The sequence below is a fragment of the Benincasa hispida genome, chromosome 5 (assembly GCF_027475165.1).
Source record: "Benincasa hispida cultivar pf3 chromosome 5, pf3_genome.v1.1, whole genome shotgun sequence".
NCBI lineage: Eukaryota > Viridiplantae > Streptophyta > Magnoliopsida > Cucurbitales > Cucurbitaceae > Benincasa > Benincasa hispida.
The window spans coordinates 30,375,768-30,399,395 of NC_143482.1; the positions used below are offsets into that span (position 1 = coordinate 30,375,768).

At 36.5% G+C, this 23,628-nt stretch overlaps 1 protein-coding gene across 1 annotated transcript; it reads right to left on the reverse strand.

The window, feature by feature from the left end:
- Positions 1-16: 16 nt before the first annotated feature.
- On the reverse strand, positions 17-20,719 carry EDA7 (embryo sac development arrest 7). The gene is made up of 16 exons (XM_039031928.2): positions 20,234-20,719; positions 19,364-19,462; positions 19,167-19,258; positions 17,928-18,028; positions 16,703-16,793; positions 15,479-15,537; positions 15,219-15,342; positions 14,956-15,024; positions 7,709-7,761; positions 7,519-7,627; positions 3,099-3,269; positions 2,853-3,011; positions 2,526-2,618; positions 1,536-1,715; positions 1,003-1,199; positions 17-774 (listed from the first exon to the last, which is right to left on the reverse strand). Exons 1-16 carry the CDS (start codon positions 20,364-20,366, stop codon positions 381-383), a joined length of 2,124 nt encoding a protein of 707 aa, XP_038887856.1. The 5' UTR covers positions 20,367-20,719; the 3' UTR covers positions 17-380.
- Positions 20,720-23,628: the final 2,909 nt, after the last annotated feature.

Genomic DNA, 23,628 nt, shown 5'->3' on the forward strand with positions numbered 1-23,628 from the left:
ATTGCTATAAATCACATTGTAAACAAAAATTTTTCATATACTTTTGTAATATGATCATATTCTTTCAAATGGATTCTTCTATTTCGCATCTTGTGTCTCGCTAATAATAACAATGACATTGACAACCTCTCTTTAAAGTGAAACAATATTATAACTATAACATATCAAATGTTACAGTTTTCTAAAATCTTCTCAAGGGATTAGATGAACTCTACGCTCTGGCCTTGCAACGTTTGCGCTTCGCTATTATCATTGAGCATTCCTCAAGTTCATTTTCGGTAGAGAAGGCAAAGCACAAAGCTAAACTCATGCCTCAAGCTGCAACTCAATGATATATATTTTTCTTCGTAGGATACAACAGTGTGAACGAACGTAAGCATTCACCGGCGGCCTCTTCTACCTCTGCTATTTCCACCTCTACCTCTGCTATTACCACCTCTGCTATTTCCACCTCGGCTTTTTCCCGGTCTCATTTGACCTCGAGAACCTGATTTATTGGCATTTGGACCCGAAAATTCAAAGCTCCTCCAATTCTTCTTACGTGGGCCTTCATCATCATCATCGTCTTCCTTATACCTGGCTGAGCTTCTTGGCTTAAAGGAAATCTCTCGTGACCCTCCTGGACCCAATTTAACTTCGTCTAGAATTCCAGAATCTTGCTTATTGTCTCCAATAGCAGCAATCTTCTCCTCCATAGTGAGTCTGTCCTCCTTGGCTAGTGATACACGGTTCCAGAACGCCTCGGCATGCCTTTCGTCCTTGACCTCATACAATCTACACAATGACATCAATTAAATTATCAAAGACGCTTTACCTCTCCAAGGATCCCAATATTTAGCACATAGAATTCATACTAATTAGTGCGTATTTCTTTCCCTTGATGGGACCCTAAATTCAACCATACAGCTTTCTTTTAATAGGCTCGAAGATCAGAAAACTCCCGACTCCCCTAAGAAAAAAAAAGAACTATACAAAATAATTATGAGTTAAAAAAAAACTCACTTTGGAACTCGTGCCTTCGTATGTTTATCGTTGCTGGGTTCATCTTCAGAATCTGATGAGGCCTCAGAATTACTTAAGTTTTGATCACTGTCCTCCAAGACAGGTTGAAAATGCTCTTCCACAAAAGATGGCTGCTTTGTAGAAGCCATTGGATGCAGTGCAAGATACTCTTGTGAATGCTCATCGATCTCAAAGTTCTGTAGCATAATATAATCCAACATTAGATCAACAAAAGCTATAACATGATCTAACACAAACCAAAGAGAGTGAAACTCAAGTGAACGCCCCACATCAAAAGTTCCTTTTTCTTGACATTTGTTTTGTTAAGAAACGTCTGCAAAGATCCTCATTTCACCAGTAGACATTTGCATGTGTAATTTGATCTATACTTGAGAGTTGAGATTTCTTGTAGATGAAAACTTGAATTTTTATCCTCCAATTTTATTTGCAAGAGTTGTTGAGATGGATTGCAAATAAGTAATAGAAACGTGGAGAAAAAAATGACAAAGGAGCATCTGAAAATCCAGTCATACCTCATTTTTAAACATATTCGCAAAACGTTCATCTTCAAAAATTTCGCTATTGAGCCCTTTCTTCTTCTTTGATGCCTTCTTGATCTGATTGACATCTTCCTTCTTTTCCGTTTCAGCTTCTTCCTCTTCAAGGATTTGATTTGCAAGGCGCCTGTTGACTTTGGGTAATTTCCTTTTCACCTAGAGAAAAGAAGTAGATAAAAAATATAAGTGGTATAGTTTGATGAAAAGTATATATACATACAAACGACAAACTAAATAAGGATGCATGAAATAAAAAGCAATGAAGTCCCAAAGAAAGCTAGACAACCCAAGGAGTGAATGTCACTATTTAATGGTAATAACAGAAGTGTTGTCTGTTCATATATTGAAATTCTTCTAGATGAGGAGTCATGCTCTTTCTTGAATAAGTTCTGTAGTAGAATTTGAAGTCTTGGACATAGCTCTACCGCTCATGATGATCATTGGGAGAAGATTATGGTTAATTATGAGAGAATTTGCACAATGATTGGTTTAAAATTTGATTACTTCTTAGAGAAGGTGAATATTGCAGTATAACTCTCTCTCAAGTACCATGTTACTCACAGAGTAAATACAACGCTAGGTTGTTGTGCATTAAAGGCAGCCAATAAATCCTTTGGTAATTACTATTTGTTTCTTATTAACACCAATTGCAAGTCCTATTTGCAAAAAATTCTTAGGCCAAATTTCAATTTCTTAAAAGGAAAATGTTGATAATAATGAAAAGTTATGACAAGTGAAACAGAGAAGTGTACACATGAGGTCCAAATGAAATTTAGAAGCAGCATTCTCCAAATGTGTTGTCATACCAACAATTGAAATCCTACATATCGATATCTTATCCCAGAGTTCCTTTCTTATGATTAATAAAATTAGCATCATGGAAACATACAAGAATATAAACAAACTGATCATAAACTTGGGTAATCGAATATCGAAGTTTTTCTTTTTGGGGGATGGGTAGCTTACCGTAATTCGGTTGGCACGCTCCTCGTCTAGTTTCTCCTTTTTCCTTTGTTCTATGTAAGCATCATATGCAAAAGGATCCACTAGCAATTTTGCCTGCAAAGTTACATGCATACCATAACAAAAAATAACTAGCTCAGCACTTCGATGTGATTGGTACAATTTTTTTTCTAAGCATACCGAAATTTGGTTACCCAGTAATACTCCAAAATTAAGCAACATTTCTCATGTATATACAACTAAAAGCCTAGTACACAACCATAAATGTAAACCTAAACAGACCACCGAAAATTTAAACAGGCTATGCTACAAACAGAACATTAACATTACCTTTTTATACAGGCGATAATCAATAAAGAAACCATGAAGGTAAGCTCTTAGCAGATTTGTCCCAATCAGGTTTGTCAAATTCAGCCTCTCAAGTTCTTCTTTCGTTAAGAACTTGAAATCATCATATATTGTTGTTTGTGCATTCTCCTCCAACTCCTCCTACATTAAGAGAGAGAAATTGTTAGTATTACAAATCCAAGATCCCAAACAAAAATAGACAAAAGAGAATAATGTTCAAAAGCTCACCGTTAAATTCTCCAAATAAGAACACCACTTTGGTGCAGGTCCCAGCGCCGGCAGAAAGTAAGAAGGTATTTGACTAGAATTCAAAGCTAGTAACATCAATCCACTGTCTTTGAATACACATGTATCATTTATTGGTCCAAGTGTGGGCTCGATACTGGTCATTCCTTCTCCCTAAAACATAATATTTGTATAATTGAAAGTGGATTTCAAAAACTAAATTCTATTAATCAAAAGATAATGGGAAATGAATCATGAAGTTGTATAATTAAACAGTTAAAAGAGAGAGACAGACAGACAGGCAGAGAGACAGAGAGAGACAGAGAGCTAGATTATTTTAATTAACAATTCAATATAATCCTCAGCACATGTAATGTTGAATACTCACCAATATAAAGCACAACAACAATATCCCAATTCCATTTATGCATCGACTGAATTTGTACTACTAGTTCTAATTGAAGAAACACCATCTACCTAGGGTAAAAATTGTACAGATGACAAGAAACTTATCGAACACCAAGCAGCAAGAATATGAGCTACTTGGTTTGAGCTGATCAGACTAAACTTTTAAAGATGATGTTAGGTAAGAATGAGTAAGTAGCCTTAAATTAAGTTTTAGGATTGCTATGGTTAAGTTTTAATTTTGACATGATATTTTGCTTTAGTTTTAATTCTGATTCTTTTTGGGCTCTTGTTTAGCATAGTCTCTTGGTGATACACAAATTACACTAAATTCTTTTTATAGCCTTCTTATGATTTTTAACAATTGGAGGGCTCTTTTGGTTTAGTATTGTGGGAGGGGGTTTCTATAAGATCCCTAGTCTTGGGAATAGTAGGATTATTAGTAAATGTTAGGATAAGTATTAGAAGGGGCAAATGAGTAATTAGATATGAAGTTTGTTAGGGATTTTAGTTATAAATATAAGGAGAGAGGTTGGAGGGGGGTGTGAAGAATTTGGTGGGAATTTCCATGGGAATTTGGGAGAGACTAGCCCTCTCGAAAGGCTAGGGTTTATTTTGTTAGTTTGTGAGTTTATAGCATATTTCAATACATTTTTACTATATTTCTATAATTGAATTGTCCTTTAGTTTTTCTATATCTTTTAGTACCGTTTTTGTTAGGAGGGTTTCTAACAAATTGGTATCAGAACCGTTCTTTCTTGGGAGAATTGTTTCGCTATGGATCGTGGTCAGAGGCTAGATTCAAGGTTGTTGGAGATACAAGAAGAATTGAAGGCAATACAACAAAAGATCAAGGAGTCTCTGCAAAGAGATAGAGAAAGAGAAGAGAGAAGGATGACAGTCACCCAAATAGAGAAGGATGACAGTCACCCAAATAGAGAAGGAAAACCTTGTTCGGAAACTATTAAGACGAGTTCAAAGAGTGGCTGGAAGGCGACGATCGTACCTGAGAACACCTCCGAAAAAGCAAGGAAGAGTCAATCGACAAACCAAGAGGGAAGGAACGAAAGAGATATCACCAGGAAAGACAAAATTAGAACAAAAGCATAGGATCGGACTTGTTGGAAGGGAACAATTTCAAAACAATAAAAAAGGAGGTAAGGATCAGGGAATTCGAGAGAACAAATTCGATAGCACGTTCAGGGAGAAAACGAAGCAAAAGGCAAAGATGAATAGAGGAAGGAGAAACATAACGACCAAAAGGAAAATGGGCAAGTGGAAGAAGAAGCATCACAAATTAGCAGGGTCAAAGATGAAGTTTCTTAAAAAGCACCGATATAAGTTCCAAGAAAAGCGAGAGAAGGGATCGGAAAGGTATAGCCATGAAGAAACCATCGAAGGAGATCACTACCGACAGCAAGAATGGGTGTGGACAAAGAAGAAGTGTCGAAGAAGAACTTCCCAACGTGATGGCGTACGGACAGAGAAACGACAAGGTATAAACTTAATTGATTTCACTTACTTTAATAAACGAAATGGCAAGCGAAGAACGGAGAATATGTGGGCGAGGAGGATGGAAATAATGTATATGGCCGAAGAGGACGAGTGACGGTGGTGCGAGAAAAAGACATGTAAACAGAGAGACCATTCTCAGGAAGAGGAGATGTTGTGCAACAGAAGTTAACAAGTAGATGCACGAACGATGATCGTCGAAATACGGGTGGCAGCGAAGAAGCAAGTGAGGTGGGGGGAGTCTTCACGAAAGATGGGTCGAAATTTGCAGAGGGAGACAGAAGACCATGGGCAGACAAGAAGGCTCGGGAAAAGGAAAAAAAAAGATGAGATGGAAGAAGAATCTTTTACCCACGCGATTTGGAGGGTGGGACCAACGTTTGAAAAAGGAAGCCACATTGAATTTGTAAGGCTTTTTGGGCTGAGTAAACAGGCCCATTTATTCTGGTATATGAAGAACAACAAAAGGTTAGAAAGGTTAAACACGAGTAAAAAAGAAAAAGAAATAGAGTTAAGGAAAGGAGTTAGGGATATGGCCTATTCTGTCATCCGATATGGGCCTCAAATGCAACAAAGTGGCCCAATACATCAACTAAACAATTCGAGACTAGAGAACAGAAAAGGTGGCAGCATTATTTTGGGCTGGATTCACTTGAAGCTAGTTGCTATTTTTAAGGACGATGGGGTATGGGCCCAGATGAGGTTGGACCAGCATGTGGATCATGGGCCTAGCCCACTAGATAAGAATTTCAAATTTAAAGACCAATACAAATGGCATGGAAATTTGCCCAGAGATTTGCAACTTGTTAGTTGGGGCCACGTACTTTGTGAGAAGAAAGAAGATTATGCAAGTTTATGGGGTCCTTGGCTGCTTATTGGGCCAAATCCAAGCGCATTAGTTAAAGTCCAATGGCTTTCCAAAACTGAAGATAGAAGAAACTTCAACTTCAAAAACAAGGATAGATGGCGTGAAGATGGGCTGTTAGCCCCATGGCTAATAATGGGCCCCGCGCATTAAAAGAGAATCACAATGAAGAAAGAAGAAAGTGGAGTCATGGGATGTTTGTTGGGCTTAAACCAAGCCAAGAAATCAAAGCCCAATTTATAATCAAGGCTGAAGAGAAGGCTATGCTGGTTTGAGTTTTGGGTTCAAAAGAAAAAAAGGGGGGGGGGGGGGGGGGGGAAGAAGAAGAAGACGAAGTTGCCCAATTTTGTGATTGTATTTTGTAAGCACACCTTGAGGACAAGGTGTCTTCGAAGGGCGGAGTAATGTAAAACCCCTAGTCTTGGGAATAGTAGGATTATTAGTAAATGTTAGGATAAGTATTAGAAGGGGCAAATGAGTAATTAGATATGAAGTTTGTTAGGGATTTTAGTTATAAATAGAAGGAGAGGGGTTGGAGGGGGGTGGGAAGAATTTGGTGGGAATTTGGGAGAGACTAGCCCTCTCGAAAGGCTAGGGTTTATCTTGTTAGTTTGTGAGTTTATAGCATATTTCAATACATTTTTACTATATTTCTATAATTGAATTGTCCTTTAGTTTTTCTATATCTTTTAGTACTGCTCTTGTTATGAGGGTTTCTAACAGTTTCCTCTATCCCTGCCTTTAGGTTGTTCTTTTGGCTCTCTTGATGAATATATTCCCCCGTTTCTTACCACAGGAAGAAGAGGGATAAAAAAAAGGGATGATATTTTAGGTTGATCCGAAGAATTTTTAGTAGATAAATTGTGTTGTTTTCTTAGGTGTCAAGAGGTAAGTGTCACTTCTGTCATAATTTTTTCTTATAACTTTCATAACTCAAAAACAATTTACACAGAGGAATTAGAATAACTAGCTTGACAATTCTAAAACAAGGCCCCAATTTCTGTGACAATCCAAGGAAACAGGATAGTACCTTTTCTCAATGTAACAATCTTTTGAGGACAAAGTTCAGAAAAAATCAGTTGCAGTTTTCTAAAGGGGATTTGTATGAAGGTATTATAAAATTTTAAGAATTATGTCCTGAATGAAGGTGCTGTCAGGAGGATATGCCATTGAAGCATGATGACCGCAGCTACGCTTTATGATTGATGACTAAAGTTTTTATCTGAAATTTTAGGAGAAACCATTTTCCATTATTTTTCAACTAAAGATCACACTTTCTAGACAATACTAAAGGCCGCTAAAAAAGTAAACTACTCTAATTAACCCTAAAACTTGAGGGATAAAAGAATGAGTGAAGTATGATAAATCTAACTTCCCTAAAAAAAGTTTACAATAATGCCTCAACTTTGAGGTCAAATTCAACAAATATTAATCATCAAAATGATGATAAAACGTTACTATAGATTGTCCCTTCTGAGGTAAAATCTTTCCAATGATGCAAAGTTAAAAGAGACATTGTGATGTCGATGACATGTCATCGACTTTGGTGAAAAGAGAATTTGCACCTTACCCAATGCACGTTGCTCAAAAAAATTGTCTTAAATCGACTGTATAAACAGAAGTAATGGAGAGATGTCTTACAGTATCTGGGTCCCAAATCCTAACAATGTGCTTGTCAGTGGTAATCATTTTTGGTTTTTCAGAATTAAGAGTGCTATGCCACTTAATGTCCAGAATTGGACTGTCGTACCTGCAAAATAATCATATTATTTTAATCAGTAATGATGATTAAGTTCTAAAGCTAATAAGTAATAAGAGAAGGCAAACTCACATGTGATCCTTAATTCTAATAGGATCTGATGAACGCAAATCATAGATCAAAACCTGCATTTGATGTGATAAAATAAACCATGTCAATATATAATTTTCTTTTTTAACAACATATGAAACTTCTTAAGGAAAAAATGAAAAGAGACTAATGCTCAAGGGATACAAGCTCCAAAAAAGCAAATAAAGAACAAAACATATAAAAAATACAAAGGAAGTATGCCTAGAAGAAACAAATAATACATAGAAAAATATGAGAGCAACAGGGGGAATGCAAAGAAGCCAAGAGAGAACAAGACTTCAAAAATTATATGGAGCTGAACACTGCTTCAAAACTTCATGAGACAAAAAGATACCTCCAACAGACAAACTTCATAAATGATGGGAAAGCACCTACAAGAGGGACTTCCAACGAAGGGCCAAACTTGCAACTTGGACGTTTTGAGCTTTGACTGCGAATGAAGCTTGAAATTGAAAGCAAAGCATACTGGCTTGGCTTGGTGCTAATTGAGGAAACAAAAATTTTGCCGGAACCACAGATCTCAATTAGGGAAGAGAATTTACTTGGTACCAAAGAAGTAGAACTACTTGGAGTTTTTAACAGCTTGACAACCAAATCTTTGCAGGAACCAGGAGTTTGTTTGGATGGAGTCTGAAACAAAGAATATCAGGGACTTTGGAATGCAAAAGGCCCGAAGAATTTCTCTTAGTATAAAATTTCGAATGTGCGTTAATAAAAAGGTTTTTTACTTCCTTCATGCTCAGATTTCCTGAAGTGTCAAAGACCAAGAAAACTCTTCCATCATTACCTTAGATGTAGCCCCTACCTCAGGTAAATTCTCCTTCCATTTATGAGAAAAGTTGGAAGCAGCTGGGACATCAATAGGCAGGGGCAAAACTTCCTTCTCATGCAGACTACCTTCAATAAATCCAACATTCTCCAAGTGAATTAATTCCTTCTCAGTGGAAATCGGAGAGAGAGAATCAACGGCCAACTTTCCCCCTTCTCTCAAAATTTGTATCTTTCCATCAGAAAATAAAGCAAATCCTTGGACGTAAGCTAGACAAGGAATATGAATCACCTCTTTGGTATCAACCGATCTGTCAACTTCTTAAGGCAACTGGAATCATTTATCTTCTCTCACCTGATTTATTCTTTGGGTCTTTTTTTTTTTTTCCCCCTGAAACAATGATTATCATTGAGATAAAAATGAAAGAATGTTGGAGCAAATCAAAACCAAGCCAACAACAAGAGTAAGAATTCCCTCTAAAAGAAGTGACTCTAACTACATGATAGAGACTAATTTTTTTGAGGTTCCAAGAGAATGTATACAATGAACAAGACTTGCAGTTCCCAAAGAAGATATGTCACCGAAATGAAGGGACATATCACCCAACTTTTTGCCCTTGATCTCAACCTATGCTGACATAAAACCACCGAGTTTCTTTTTTACTTCGATTCTAGCAGCAGTTTTTTCTCTTTCTGGCATTCATAAGACGATGGAAGTATGAAGAATTCGTATCACCATCTTTAAGCCATCTGTTCTTGCATGTTTGCCTCCATGAAATCTCCACTTTAGTGTTTATGGAGAGGATATGTGCCTTGAGCTGTCTTTTCTTCTCAATGTCAGAGGGTGGGAGAGGGCCCAATTCCTCTAAAGTGCCCAGCCCGACAAGATCGAACAGAAGCTAATTCTAGCATCCAAAGGTGGTCTTGTTCCCGTCCTTGATAAATTACCTTGAAGGCCTTGAGCTTTTGCATAATACCATAGGTCGGTCGATCAACAATGGGGTTTTCTTTCCACCATTTATCAATCAAGGAGTGTGGAAAGTACTATGTTGCATCCACATATTCTCAAAGCGGAAAGGAAGGGAGCCCCACCTAATGGATCCGAACTGCAACAGAATTGGGAAATGGTTAGAGGTGGGTCTGTCGAGCCATTTAACCGAGGCCTCCTTGAACTTAGTCATAATGGAGTCAATAATAAGGAATCTGTCAATAAGAGTCATCGTGGGGGAGTCTCTCCCATTAGACCAAGTGTAGAGTCCATTAGTTGTGGGGAGATTAGTGAGGTCGTTACCATCCATAAATGAGTTGAACTGCCTCATGCTTCTAGTTATCGGCCCATCACTTGATTTCTCATGTCTCCATCTAGAGACATTAAAGTCACCACCCACAATCCAATTGTCAAGGTACAAAGCAGTAAGGTCCTCCAATTCCTGCAAAATAATGGTCTGTCCCTGTATAGGCAAGGGCCATAAACCCCAGACAACCAGATGCTAAAACCGTCAACAATAGTAATGAGAAGGGTACGAGTATATTAACCTTTGGTAATGTCTGCTATAGTGAAAGCAAGATCATTCCACATTATAAGAATGCCACCGGATGAACCATTGGCTTCTAAAGCTGTCCACCCAATATTACAAGAGCTCCAAATAGATTGAATGAAAAATCGGTCAAAAGAAATAGTCTTTGTTTCTTGAAGAATGACGATGGTCGGATTGTGTTTCACGATCTCCCTTTTAATGAGGGCACGTTTGTCCCATTCTCTAAGACCTCTGACGTTCCATGATATAATAATGATGATATGGAGGGAGACCCACCAAGAAGAGAGGAGGTTGTTGGCTTGTCATAGTTGATGGAAGAATGGAACCCCGAAAATTCCATGATAAAAAGCTTCTGCTTTTTTGCTGTTTTGTGATTCTTCTTAGCAGCATGCATTGCCATGATACAAACCTTTTTCTTGAAAAGCCATTGGAGGAGAAATTTTAAACAGTGACTAGGATCTTCAGGACAATCTCAAGGTCGGATTCCAACTGTTGGGTAGCTTCCTTAAGGGGAGAAGGAACGAAGTCACTTTCCATCAAAGCTTGTTCGACGATAGCATCCTGAATCGGTAGAGGTGATGATGGGGAAGAAATAGGTGGTGTGGTATTGAGAGGGAAAGGACTTGAGAGATGATTGTCAATGTGGACATCATCGGATATCAGAGGTTTAGAGGAGAATTTGTTACCAGGCACAAAGAAGGTTTTTTTTATCTTTAATGGTTATAAAATGGGTATCCAGAGAGGGTAAGGTGGTGGACAGGTCAAGCAGGGTAGAAATATCAGGTTAGGTTGGGTGTTTGGGAGTGATTGGGCTTTTTGGTTCAAGATGGGTCGGTGGGCTTTCAATGCCGGGGTTTTTTAATGCAGGTAGATGGGCTTAATGGAGAATTTAAAATGGGCTTAGGACTAGAGAGAGGAATAGTAGGAGGTGATGGCCTTTCCGGTGGGCTGGGATAAGACAAGGAGGTATTGGATGGGTCGGGGTAGGTTTGTAGATTTTTGGGTGGTTTAGGGTCCGGTTTGGGTGGGGATCAAGGGGAAGATGGACAGGGTAGGTCAGATGGGGAGGGTAGGGCAGATAAGGGGTACGGTTTTTTGAGGAAAGCTCTGTTTGCACGGGGAAAACAATGTTGCAGTCTGTCAATGAATTAGGTACCTCGTCCTCATAGTCTATGTCATGTTAGGGTTCTCTTGTGTCACATCACCGAGGATAGGGCCAAGGATGCCTCTCTGATTAGAAGTTTTTTGTATTGTCTTCTCTGTATGATTCCATGAACTCCGGCCATATAACCAACAAAATTTTCAGTCACAAAGAATGAGTCAATTTGTACAAGGAGATGAAGATGATGAGGTAATCCAGATTTCGACCGGAATGAAACCCCTGTGGTTAGGTTTAACACAAATGGTAGCCTCAATCAGATCCAATCGGGAAACTGTCTTCCTCACGGTCTCGATATACTCCACAATGATCAACGATGTGCTTGAAGGATTCCTCATCCCGTCTGTTAAGAGGTAAGTTCCAGATCTTAATCCAACCCCCAAACGAAGGAATGACCTGCTTCTGGAACGCTAATGAGGGGGTCCCATTGGTCAAATTTCAAGAAGGACCAACCTTATACCAATCTCTTATCTCACAGAAGGTAGCAACCTGATCTTCATTTTCACATCTCAGAAGAGCACAGTCAGCTAAAAAGGGGTTGACAGTACAGAAATAGCTGATATGTTGTTGCAATGCCCTTGTGATCCTCTACCAGTCATCACGAAAGGACTTCCTGTAGACAATGACAGAGGTGACGAGTTTGGTTTTCGCATGTGTGGTAGTGATCTTTTTGGTAGGTGGGGCAGTAGAATGTTCCTTTCTCAGAACCTCTTTATAAGATAGAGCTCCCTTGGGGCATTTAAAATGGGGTTGACGAGTTGTCAGGGGGAGTAATTGTTTGGGTGGGTAAGGTGGGTTGTGGGGAGAACTGGTGAGGATATTTAAGAAGCCATGCAAACCTTTTTTGTCTTCTCCCACAGGAACCAAAAGCTTATTTAAACAACTATTGTTTTCAAGTTTTGCATTCTCTGCTATGATTCCCTTTCAGTTGGTTGATTTCTCAACCCAGACCATTTGGTCTTCATAACGAGTTTCTCTGAAGAAACATTGGTTCAATGGAGCATGTTGTAGATCTTTTAAGCAATCAGTCAGCCAATGGGCGATGGGGCACTTGAGGGTAAGGAACAAGGAGTGATTTTAGAACTATGATCGATGGTGAAAACCTTCCTCTCTATCTAAAACAATTTAGGTTTGGTGGTCGGCATGGTGTTTGGAAAAAAGTGTTCATGGTCGAAAAGATGGGCAAAGGTGGTAGGTGGGTTGTGAGCGTGGGAGGGAAGGCCATCTCTCTAAAAGTAATCGATGTGTCAAGGAAATTAAGAGTTAGAGATAAAATATTGGGCAGTTCCCCAAAATGTTTCCCAATGGCTTCAGAAACATGCCTTTTCAAATAAATTAGTGACAAAGTTATCAACAAAATCCAACCTCCATATCCCTTAATGACCTCCAATGGGGAATGTTTATCTGGGACCAAGTTTCACATTTTAAAGGATAATCACCTATGATTTTTCTACAAATTGAAATCCTGAACCCTTTTGAGAAAATTTCAACAGCACCTTTATCATCCAAAAATGGATTGACAATTATACCTGCTTGAGAATAATATTCCAATATTTAGTGGCCAAGAGTTATGTGGATAAAGTCTAGTGACAACATTTATTTTACAGATCCACATCTACCACTTATCTTTTCAAACCCACACTGCATTCGGAGATGAGTTCAAATTCTCATGTGGGATGAGGGGACGAGAAAAATTAGCTTTCTTAGTGATCTGTGGATTCTTCTTCATCACTTCTGCAAAACCTCTACCGGTAAGCAAGAAGGAAATTTCTCCCATCTCCATCTTCTTTGACTCCATCAAGGATGAATTTTCTCTCTTGAATTAATAAAAAAATGCTTATCATCTCCCAAAAAACCAGCCACTCTTTCTTTTCAAGACCAATAAGAACACGCAATCTCTTTCTTCCACCCGTCGGAGGCCAAACATTACATTCCAGGAACCATCCCGATTGAGAACGCAACTTAGCTACACAAAATGTACCCAAAACGTCCCTATCCTTCTGGTTGAATTTTGAATTAATCGGCAACTGCAAGAGTCCTACCATGAAACTTTCAACCCAAAATGGGAGATAGACGAAGATATTACCTATTTAAAAGTTGAATCTTCAACAAAAATCCATTTCTAATCTCGCCAAGTATAGAAAAATGTGTTGCAAACACAGAAGCTTTTAGCTTCCATCATAAAGCAACTAACTCTGAAATCTAACTCAAAAAATTGTGACAGAGGAAAACTAAACAAAAGGCTAAAAGTAGAACGAAAGATGTTAGCAGAGAACAATGGAAGATGGAGGCTGGAAGTGATGGGGTGGGATGGGAGAGGAGAGAGGAGAGAACATGGGAGCACACTCATGTCAAAATACAATCAAAAAGTAATATTTAAAGATAAAGGATTGCACGACTTTTCAAAAACTAAGCGGAAACTTGGACATGATCAATCAAGGGGAGAAGCAATAAAGGTTTCAAAGTTTTTCTATAAGAAACAATCTTGTGTGAAATTTACAAAAATAGGGGGTGTAACTTGAGCTTTTGCAGTTCTTGAGGGAAAATGTTCCTTCTCCTGAATGCGAAGTGGTGTTTCTCTAAGCAAAGACTTCTGTAATTATTCTCCTTTTTTTAATTCAAATTCACTGGAGAATTAATTTGTGATCACTTTAACCATGGGAGGGTTGGATTCCTTATCCTTCCTCACTTAAATGAGATGTGTTGGAAAACCATTAGTGTAGAAGCTAAAAATATTTTTATGATATTGAATGTTAGTCATTGACTCATTGGACAAGGAGTTTGTTGGTAGGAGTTGGTTATAAATATATGCAAAAAAGGAGATGAAGGAATGGTTTAGCTGGTCTAGGCATGAGAGTACTCATGATCAAGGCTTCACGTGGAGAGTTACATATTTCTTTATCCATTTATCTTTCAATACAATTTAAGTTCTCCAGTTCCAATCAAGATTAAAATCCATCCATCAATAATGAAACCAAATTATCTCCCAGTCCATAAGCCATGTTCCAGGCTTCCAGCTAATGTGAGGGGTGGATTTTAAAGCCAAAGCAAGGACTAAATGGTTCAGCACAGTGGTTCTTTGTTGTAGAGAATCGGGTTTGAAGGAAATATTAGGACTTTCCAAGATGGCCTTGAACTTTTTGGGAGATTGTGCCATCTCAAGTGATTTTCATAATTACTCCTTGGTTCATATTTATGCCAATTGGAAAAAGGAAGCCAACATAAGAATCGGTTTATGCGGCCCAATTTGAGTTTGAAAGTTCATTTACTGTGGATTAATGCTACTAAAAGGTTGTTACATAAGCTGTGGAGCGAGAGAAATCAGCATATTTTTCAGGATTTGTCACACTCTATGGAGTGCTTTGATTCATCCTATTTGAAATTTTCTTCATGGTGCTCTCTTTCTAAAAGCTTAAAGAGTTATTCCATCCAAGAGTTGAGCAGGAACTGGGAGAATTATATGTTTCTCTCTTAGTTGTCCATCTTTATTATATTTGGTGACTATTTTTACATTTGTTCCATATTTTCTACTATGTACCTTTGAGCATTGGTCTCTTTTCATTCTCTTAATTGAAAGTTCGATATTCTTTTCAAAAAAAGAGAAAAAAAATGGCAACCAACATGTTCACTTCTGCATCCATATCACATCAATAAGAAAGCCGATAAAAGTGGGAAAACTCCAATTCAAGTCTGCCATCACCAATCTTAGTTTAGATTTTCCCCTTTGATGCAGTCATTCAATATCCAGGAAGATGAAGCTTTACCTTTCCTGAGCTACTGCCAACGGCCATTTGGAATCCACCAATATCATCAAATGCTAATGCAGTGACCTCCTATATAACAAAAATATAATATTCAGTATATTATTGATTAAATGTCATACTACTGCGAGAGATCTGATTGAAAGCTTGAGAGTTGAAATTTTTTGCCAAAATTGCAGAAGACAAGTTTTCAAATTCCTAACCCTTGATTCAATCTATCCCAAAGCCGAACAAGTAGATGCAAAAGATTCAACCAGGAGACCTACCTGCTCCTTATCTCCTGCAGGAGCAATAGCATCAATTCTACCAATTGAAGATAACTTTGTTCTGGTGTCAAAACATTCTACAGCTCCATCAACACCCCCGCAAGCAACTATCCCATGAAGCTTGCTGCAATTGTTGAGTATATTTTAAATTTAATAAAGCATATGAAACTACTTTAATTACTACTCAATTAAAAAAATAAATAAATAACCAATTCAATTAATATGAGAATAATGTGCTAACAAGAATGATATTAACTAACCTTCGAGAAACCACATTTATTGCTGGTGATTCAGTGTTAAGAGGTGGAAGAAACCGCCCCTACAATGAATCAAAAGGTTATTTCTAAACTTGTTTGTAAGAAAATCATAAATGACTTTGAAACTTACATAATAATATTCTTGGAAAACCAAGAATTCTATTAAGTATGTTCACAAAGAATTGCACATGGCACATTAACTTTACAATCTGTCTTTATAATCAACGTGCAAACACAAAAAGACTATTGGAGTCTCAACACACATGACGTTGGGCTGGCCCTTTCATTTTATTCAAATAGCTGTCGATGGCTTTATATGAACATCCATGAACCATCCTCAATTACCCTTTTTCCGATTCTTCCATTTTTTTCTTTCTTTCACCTATCTCTTCTGCACTTAGCATCATAGGTATTTCTTTATACACAGGCTTTCTCTATTTTAGCGTTGTAATCTTCTTTCGACAAGATAAATGAAAATGAAAGCAGTCTATAATTTTGTACAAAGCATGTTCCAGAGCTTTGTGTACCAAAAACCTACCCAAAAAAATCGGGACTTGTGAAGGACCAATAAGGCGAAGTTAGATGAAAATAATGGCAAACACAATATTTTTTAATGTAACCATATGTAGTAATTGTTTGTTTTGTTTAACTTTTAAACATTTGAATTAGCACTTTTTATGGAAAACTTTTAGCATTTCGTAGAAAAAGATCGAGCATTTCTGAATAAGATACATTCCTGTATTCATATAATCATATATTTGTAGAAATTTATTCCAAAAAGAATACCATCTGACAATAGATATGTAGTAATTGTTTGCTTTGTTTAACTTTTAAACATTTGAATTAGCACTTTTTATGGAAAACTGTTAGCATTTCGTAGAAAAAGGTCGAGCATTTCTGAATAAGATACATTCCTATATTCATATAATCATATATTTGTAGAAATTTATTCCAAAAAGAATACCGTCTGACAATAGATTATCTAAGTTAAATTAAGTCATGCATCCATTCTTTCTCTAAAGATGCCAACAAATCTCCCAAGAAATTGCCACATAAACTCACATCATTGTTCCTCTTTGCATACATACTTACGTGGGAAACATTTCTTGGAATTCTTCTATGCACGCATCCTAATGCAATGAATCTAGAAAGTCTAACGAAGTCCACTTTGCATTCAAAAATATATATTTACATAAAGACAAACACAAAAAACGAAATCATAAAAACCTGTTGCAAACTGATTCTGTACAAATCTGGAGAAGATGCAGCACAAAGCAAGTCAGCAGACCAGTAATCAAATTCAATATTCCTTCCCATCCTGTTGATGGCAGAGATAAATAGATTTGAGTTTAGTCATTCATAAACCACAAGAAAATTGAAACCATAGAACTACAGCAAAGTCAATATGTAGCCACATCAAGAATTGACTATTTTTCTATAAATAAGAAACTATCTTATTGAAAATAAATTTACAAGGCACAAGGTTGACAGAATCAAAGGTGTAGCCAAAGATTTCTCCTAGCGGTGGAAATCCTAGAAAGGTCATAATTACAAATTTACAAATATAATCATCCAAAGAAGAGAGGAATAAAGGGGACAGCGAGAGGGAGATGCAGATGACAAAGGGGAGATAGAAGTACCACAAGTGAGGGGGAACAACAAGAAGGTGATGTCGGGTTTACAGCCTTTTAATTGGCCTTAGTGTAATTCTGTTAATTATATTTTAAGTTTCTGTTAGTTGGCATTTTAGGCTGCTGTTACTGGTTCTAAAGGTTGTAGGTAACAGGCTCAAACTGGATTGTTGGTATTTTGGAGAGCAATCAGCAATTTGAATAAAATTCTCTTTTGGTTTACACTAGATACGTATAAGGTTTTGGTTTTTTAGGGAGAACGTTGTGTGGGAGTATAAAGAGAAAGAGGAGCGATGGAAGAGAGAATTTTCTTCGAGAGAGAAAAGTTCCATACAAGCAAACTATAATATAAATTTGTAAAAGATGAATAAGCATTGCCACATCATCATATAACATGTCCAATCAACATTCTGCAAAGGGGAACAACAAGGAGAGAGAGACACATGTAAGGTTTTTTTAGGAGAAAGTTGGGTGAGACTTAGAGAATATGACAGCTTCCTATATTTTTGTAATGTACAATATGAGTTAGAACCTCATGTAGTTCCAATCACAAGAAATTTTTTGGTAATCACAGTATTATTTTTGGATACATATGCTAGCTCTTTTGGAATTTGGCAAGGATTTAAGTCTTCTGTATCCTTTTGTGTTATTTATTATTAGTACTGTCTGTCTCTATCAAGAAAAATAATAATTATAAACCCGTAATACAATAGAGCTTATTGACAACAAAAGGGAAGAATTTTCAAAATTATATAAGCAACCTTATAAAATTAAAACAACACAAGGGGAGGAGGTAGTGCTATTAACCATAAGAAAGTAACCTTGGTATCCGCAAACTATAATGTTTTCCATATTTAGCATGGAGAACAATAGAACGATCAGCACACATAAATGCTAGCTTTGAGTAGTCATCATCCAGTATCTATATTACGCAAAAAAAACACATTAAACACAGTTAATATTTCAAAAATTTAACAAACAAATAATCCGAAGTAGCTAGGCGTCATCAAAATATTCAATATGTCTTGCATCCCCACCTTCAGATCTACATTCCAAAAGGGCAGAAAACATGAGGTGAAAAAAGATAAGGATTATTGGAAAATATTTAACTAATTTCAATCACAAAGAAAATAAACATTCAGTTACATTTCCTTGAACAGGAATGAACATGGAAGAACAATTAAGAATAAATAAATAAATTATATTTGGGTGGTCCTCTTATTTTATTCATTCATTAAAGTTCATGGCCGTTGAAAACTGTATATATAAATGCAATGAATTATTTTTCTTTAATAAACTATCAACCACCACACATCCAGTCATCCCAAAATGTTTGGAATTGGAGATTACTTCAATGGCCAACAGAGATTTCAGTCTAAAAGAACCACAAGTTTTGTCCACTGGCCACTGGGAATCAATGTCTTCTTTAAATAAATAAATAATAAAAAAAAAATCATAGATAGATGAAATGAAGGAGTAAAACTTCAAACACCTAAAAGTGAATTACAATCAGATTCTCCAATTGGAAATGCGTTTCTTTATTTGTAAGAATTAGTCACAAGCATTACGAAAAATGCAATCTCTAATTTCTTTTTTACCTTCCATACATAAATTCCATTCAATTCATCTGCGCATATAATCCTCATATGCATAGATAATACTTTTTTTAAATAAGAAACAACGTGCATCAATAATATATTACAGCAGAGAATTGACAAGAAGATGATTAGACAATTAGATGTTTGTCTCGTCCAAGACAAGCTAAACCCTGTCTCCCACCCCCACCCCCAAAAAACATGCTAAAGCCTAAACACACATCTGTTTTCTTTTATTCACTGTCATATACTAAAACAATTGACATTAGAGCATATAAGAGTCATTGTCATATTGCATAATGATCATATCATCCAAAATGATAATAAGCCCCCTACTTATTAAGAAGAACAGGTTTGCTTCTGTTTCTAGTTTCCAATGAATATTTGTAACCAGTTCCATCATATGTTTAGACTATATCGAACACCTTAACAACCCAACCCAGAGCTCCAGAACATAAAATTTACCTGGAAGTCAATTATCTCTGAATCAAAGTGCCTTTTGAACTTCAATGACAGTTCCCTCAACTCATATACCTTAACTTGCGGTGGATAGATACCTATTTACAACCATATATAAGTAACAATAGATAATAGAAAAATCATTAGTTCTTATGGATCTTCTTACTGAACATTGACACCAATATAAGCTTGCTTAAAATCACCTGATGCTATTAGAAACTCTCCATCAGGGGTTGCTTTTATTTTACTTGTTGCAATGTCAAACCTCAAATCCTGGACCAAGTCCACCCTTGACGTATAATCTAACACATCAACAAATGAAATTATAAACAACAATATATGATAGAAAGCATAAAAATAATTTATCGTCCTCACAGGAGGCCAATCTGCAGAACAACGCTGGGGAAAGGCTTCATAAAGAAATTATTCGTAAGGCTAAGGCCTAAGTAAATAGTGCAGAAAATCATGTTACATGGACTACAAATATTAACACAGAGTATTACTCAAAGAAGAAACCATGGAACCAACACAGCAACACAGCAACACCAAAATAGGCAAGAAAGTAATAACTAAGACCACAAAGATTCCTGCTGGTTCAATTCCGCAGACAAAAATCATGATCAATCCACCATGCCTGAAAACAGGTTGGCAAACATAGATGTTACGAACATAAGGCCAAAATGCACAGTACACTTGTATGGTTGATCCTCAATCACGCTTCAGGGGAACAAAGAAAACCTTGGCTACCATTATAATGAAGAACAACATTTTCAATTTTCCAAGTAATCTACAGAAAAAACAAACAAACATACACAGACTACATACTTTGGCACATTGCACATGCATATATAAATGTTTGTTTAATAACAACGGACCAATGTAAATAACAAGAGTAAAGAGAGAAACGATTAAGATGCAAAACAAAACAAAACAAAACAAACAAACAAACAAACAATTTTTTTAGAACACTTAACAAAAGAAAAATCTATAATACGAGTATCCCATAATTCAAATTATCGAACATAGGCTAATAAAGTAAATTGCGAGATAGAAGTTAGAAGATAGTGACCCACCCTTATCCTTGCGCAGAGCACGCAGCTTTTTAGGATTGAGCCAAGTAGCAACAGACCGTTGTTGGGAAGCTACGGTGTACAATTTCACCCCATTAATGGAGGTAGACTTGAGGTTGCCTCCTTCGTAGGCCATTGGAGATTTGTAGGAGGCAAACAGAAAAATGTCTGAAAAAAATCAAAACCTAGGAGCACGGGTTAGGGGCTGAACCACTGTTTCTGTTTCTGAGAAAGGACAAAATAATAACTCTGGTTGCTCTTGGAGGCGGTAGAGTGTGAGAGGGGGCGGCAGCGAGTTCGCTGGGAGGCCGAAACTGCGGCAGCGGAGGGTTCAGCGTGCGGCGGCAGCCGATGAAACGGCCTCCGGCAGAAGCAGCTGGCTGGGGTGCAGTGGTGGTAATCGGAAGCAGGGGACGGCAGAGCGCGAAGTAGTCAATAGGGTTTAGAGGGAAAAAAAAAACAGTTTAGTTTCTTACAAAATAAATAAATTTAAAAGAAAATAATATTTCAATATATATATTCATATATTACTTTAATTTATTTTTTTAATACTTTCGCTGGGTATATGTTACATTATTTAAATTTTTATTAGAAAACTTAATTCTATTTTAATTTTTCTCACGTGTATATTTATCTATATATTTTCTTTCAAAAAAATACCAATATAGGGAAAATTGACCCCTTTAGTGGTGTTTAGAGCACTGGTTTAGAATCAAAAGCCTGGGAATCAAATGTGTGACTACTTATTTAATGAGTTATGAAGTCTGAGAATTATAAATGCATGTGTTTGGGGTGTAGGGTTTAGAAACCTAGGATTCTGAAGCATGTGTTTGAGGTGCAGATACGAGTTTGGATAATCTGATTTTTTTTTTCTCTATTTGTTAGTGGTTGTTTTGTGAATTGTATAATCTATAGTGTATTTTGCATCAATTTTTATGATAATTTTGAAAGAAACTTTTTATCTATTCATTTTAAAATAAAATTTATGTTGGCTTTGTCTTTTGTAATGCAAAATTAATTCATCTGTTTCATTAATTTCCATGATAGTGATTTAGTTTTTTTCCATAAAAATTAGTTTTTAGTAACAAAGTAACAAAGCTTTGAAATTAAGTTTTATAACAAATTTCATTTGCCTTTAAATTTCTAATTTATCTCTTTTTAAATAATAAATTTATCTTTTGATAACAAAGTGGTAAATTTTAAAATTTAGCATGCTAACACATTTATAACAAAGATAGTTTTGCTTTAAATCCCTAAATTATTTATTTTTCTTATAATCATGAAATAAATTTTATATCTGAAGTTTGCATTTAATAGCATTCTTAATACTTCAATCTTTTTTTTTTTTTTTTTTTTTGTAAGAAAGTGAAGAAGAATGAGAAGAAAATGAGAGATTGAAAGGAAAGAAGTGGAGAAAGAAGTAGGAAAGAAAAAAAAGTTGTAGGTGACTACCATGGATGACCATCACCAATGGCAGTAGGTGTGCGATGGTTGTTGAAGAAAATTTGATGACCCATGAGCAACACGATTGATGCAACACTTCAATCTTTAGACCTCCTAGATGAAAAAGTCATTTTCTTGTTTTTGAGTGTGCAAAAACAAGTAAGAAGAAGAGAGAAAGGAAGAAGAAAAAAGAGGAAAAAAACACAAAAACAAAACCCTAGTGACCAACAGTCGGCAGTGGCGACAAAGAACATCTGGCTATCCACGAGTCCACGACTGGCATAATCGACATAGTGCCTCAGCGAGGAAAATCCTAGAACAAGGGAGATTGTTTTTATTTTATTAATTTTGTGAAAATAAAGAAGGGGAAAAGAATGAAAAATCCAAGGGAAAATGAAAGGGAAAATTATCAATGGCCAATGGTCACAGGTGCCATACCGGCAACAATTGACAATTATCATCAGCAACCATGCATTGCTTGAAGACAATCACAACAGTTAATTGACCATGGCACGATGATCGGTCAATTGTTGACGGTCAAAACGATTAATCGACCGCTAAGGGTCATGATGTTTGGTAGTTGACCACCACTATGGCCAATCATTAACACTCACGACAAACGATTGTAGCAATCACAACAATCAATCGTTGGCGATCAAGACAATAGTCGATCGATGGTGAAGACGATCAATGGTTGCTGATGGTCTATGAAGCACAGATACTTCATGTGAGGCAAAGAATCAGTATCAAACACGTATCAGATACTGATACTTCTAAATACTTCCCAAATACGTATCTGACACTCGATTTGACGTATCTATTTCTATACGTACTTTTTTTTAAAGAAAAAAAGACAAGTAACTCATCTAATCTTTCTCAATATAAAATTAGGCAATCTATTTAAAAAATTCACTACTCGAGTCCAAAACTAAAAGAAAAAAAAATAACGGACCAAATCCTAGACTAGAATCATCTAATCTCCATCTTCACATTTAAGTCCCTACAAAGTCCACTAAAATATAAACTATTTGGATATATTGAACAATAAGTTCTTCATTTATCTTCATACTTCTCTCTCTAATCTTCTTCTTCTTATTCTTTGCAATATGAGTCACTTTTCTATTGCATTTTATTAACTATTATATTTCAACATCTTATATGTTGCTTTTTTTGTATTGTATTTCAGTATTTGTATTATATTTTGTGCTATTGTTATTAACTTGTATGCTAAATTTATTTATATCCTAGATTTTTTTAAAGAAAAAAAATGTATCTTCAACGTATTAGTATCCTTGTTTTTTAGAAATATATATATAAAAAAATGACGCATCCTTAGACGTATCCGTATATTAATTTTTTTAGAAATTGACGAATCATCGTATCCGATCATATCCTATCGTGTAGCCGTATTTGTGTCTGTGCTTCATAGTTGATGGTTAAGATGATCGATCGTTAATGGTCACAATGGTCGATCGTTGGCGATCAGGATGATCGTCTGTCAATGGTGAAGATGATCAATGGTCGCTGACGATTCAGACGATCGGTTGATCGTTGAGTGTCACGATAATTAGCCTCCAAAGGTCATGACATTCGGTCATTGATCGTCACTACGGTCGATCGTTAACAGTCACGATGATCAGTCGTTAACGGTCACAACGGTCGATTATCGGCGATCAAGACAGCCGATTGTCAACAGTGATGGTCAAGACAATCGATAGTCAACAGTCATGACGAATGGTCATTGACGGTTGATCACAAAGTCAATGGCGTTTGTTGCCGATGGTCTTTGACGACCATTGATAATAGATAGGAGATGAAAGAATTTTTTTTCTCAACTTTATGACACTCATTTAAAAACATATTTCGAACTTATGGGTTTGGTTTCTAATCTCAGAAATTTTATTCCAAGTGCCCAAACATGTGTTCGGCTTCAAATGTCAAATCCCCTAATTATG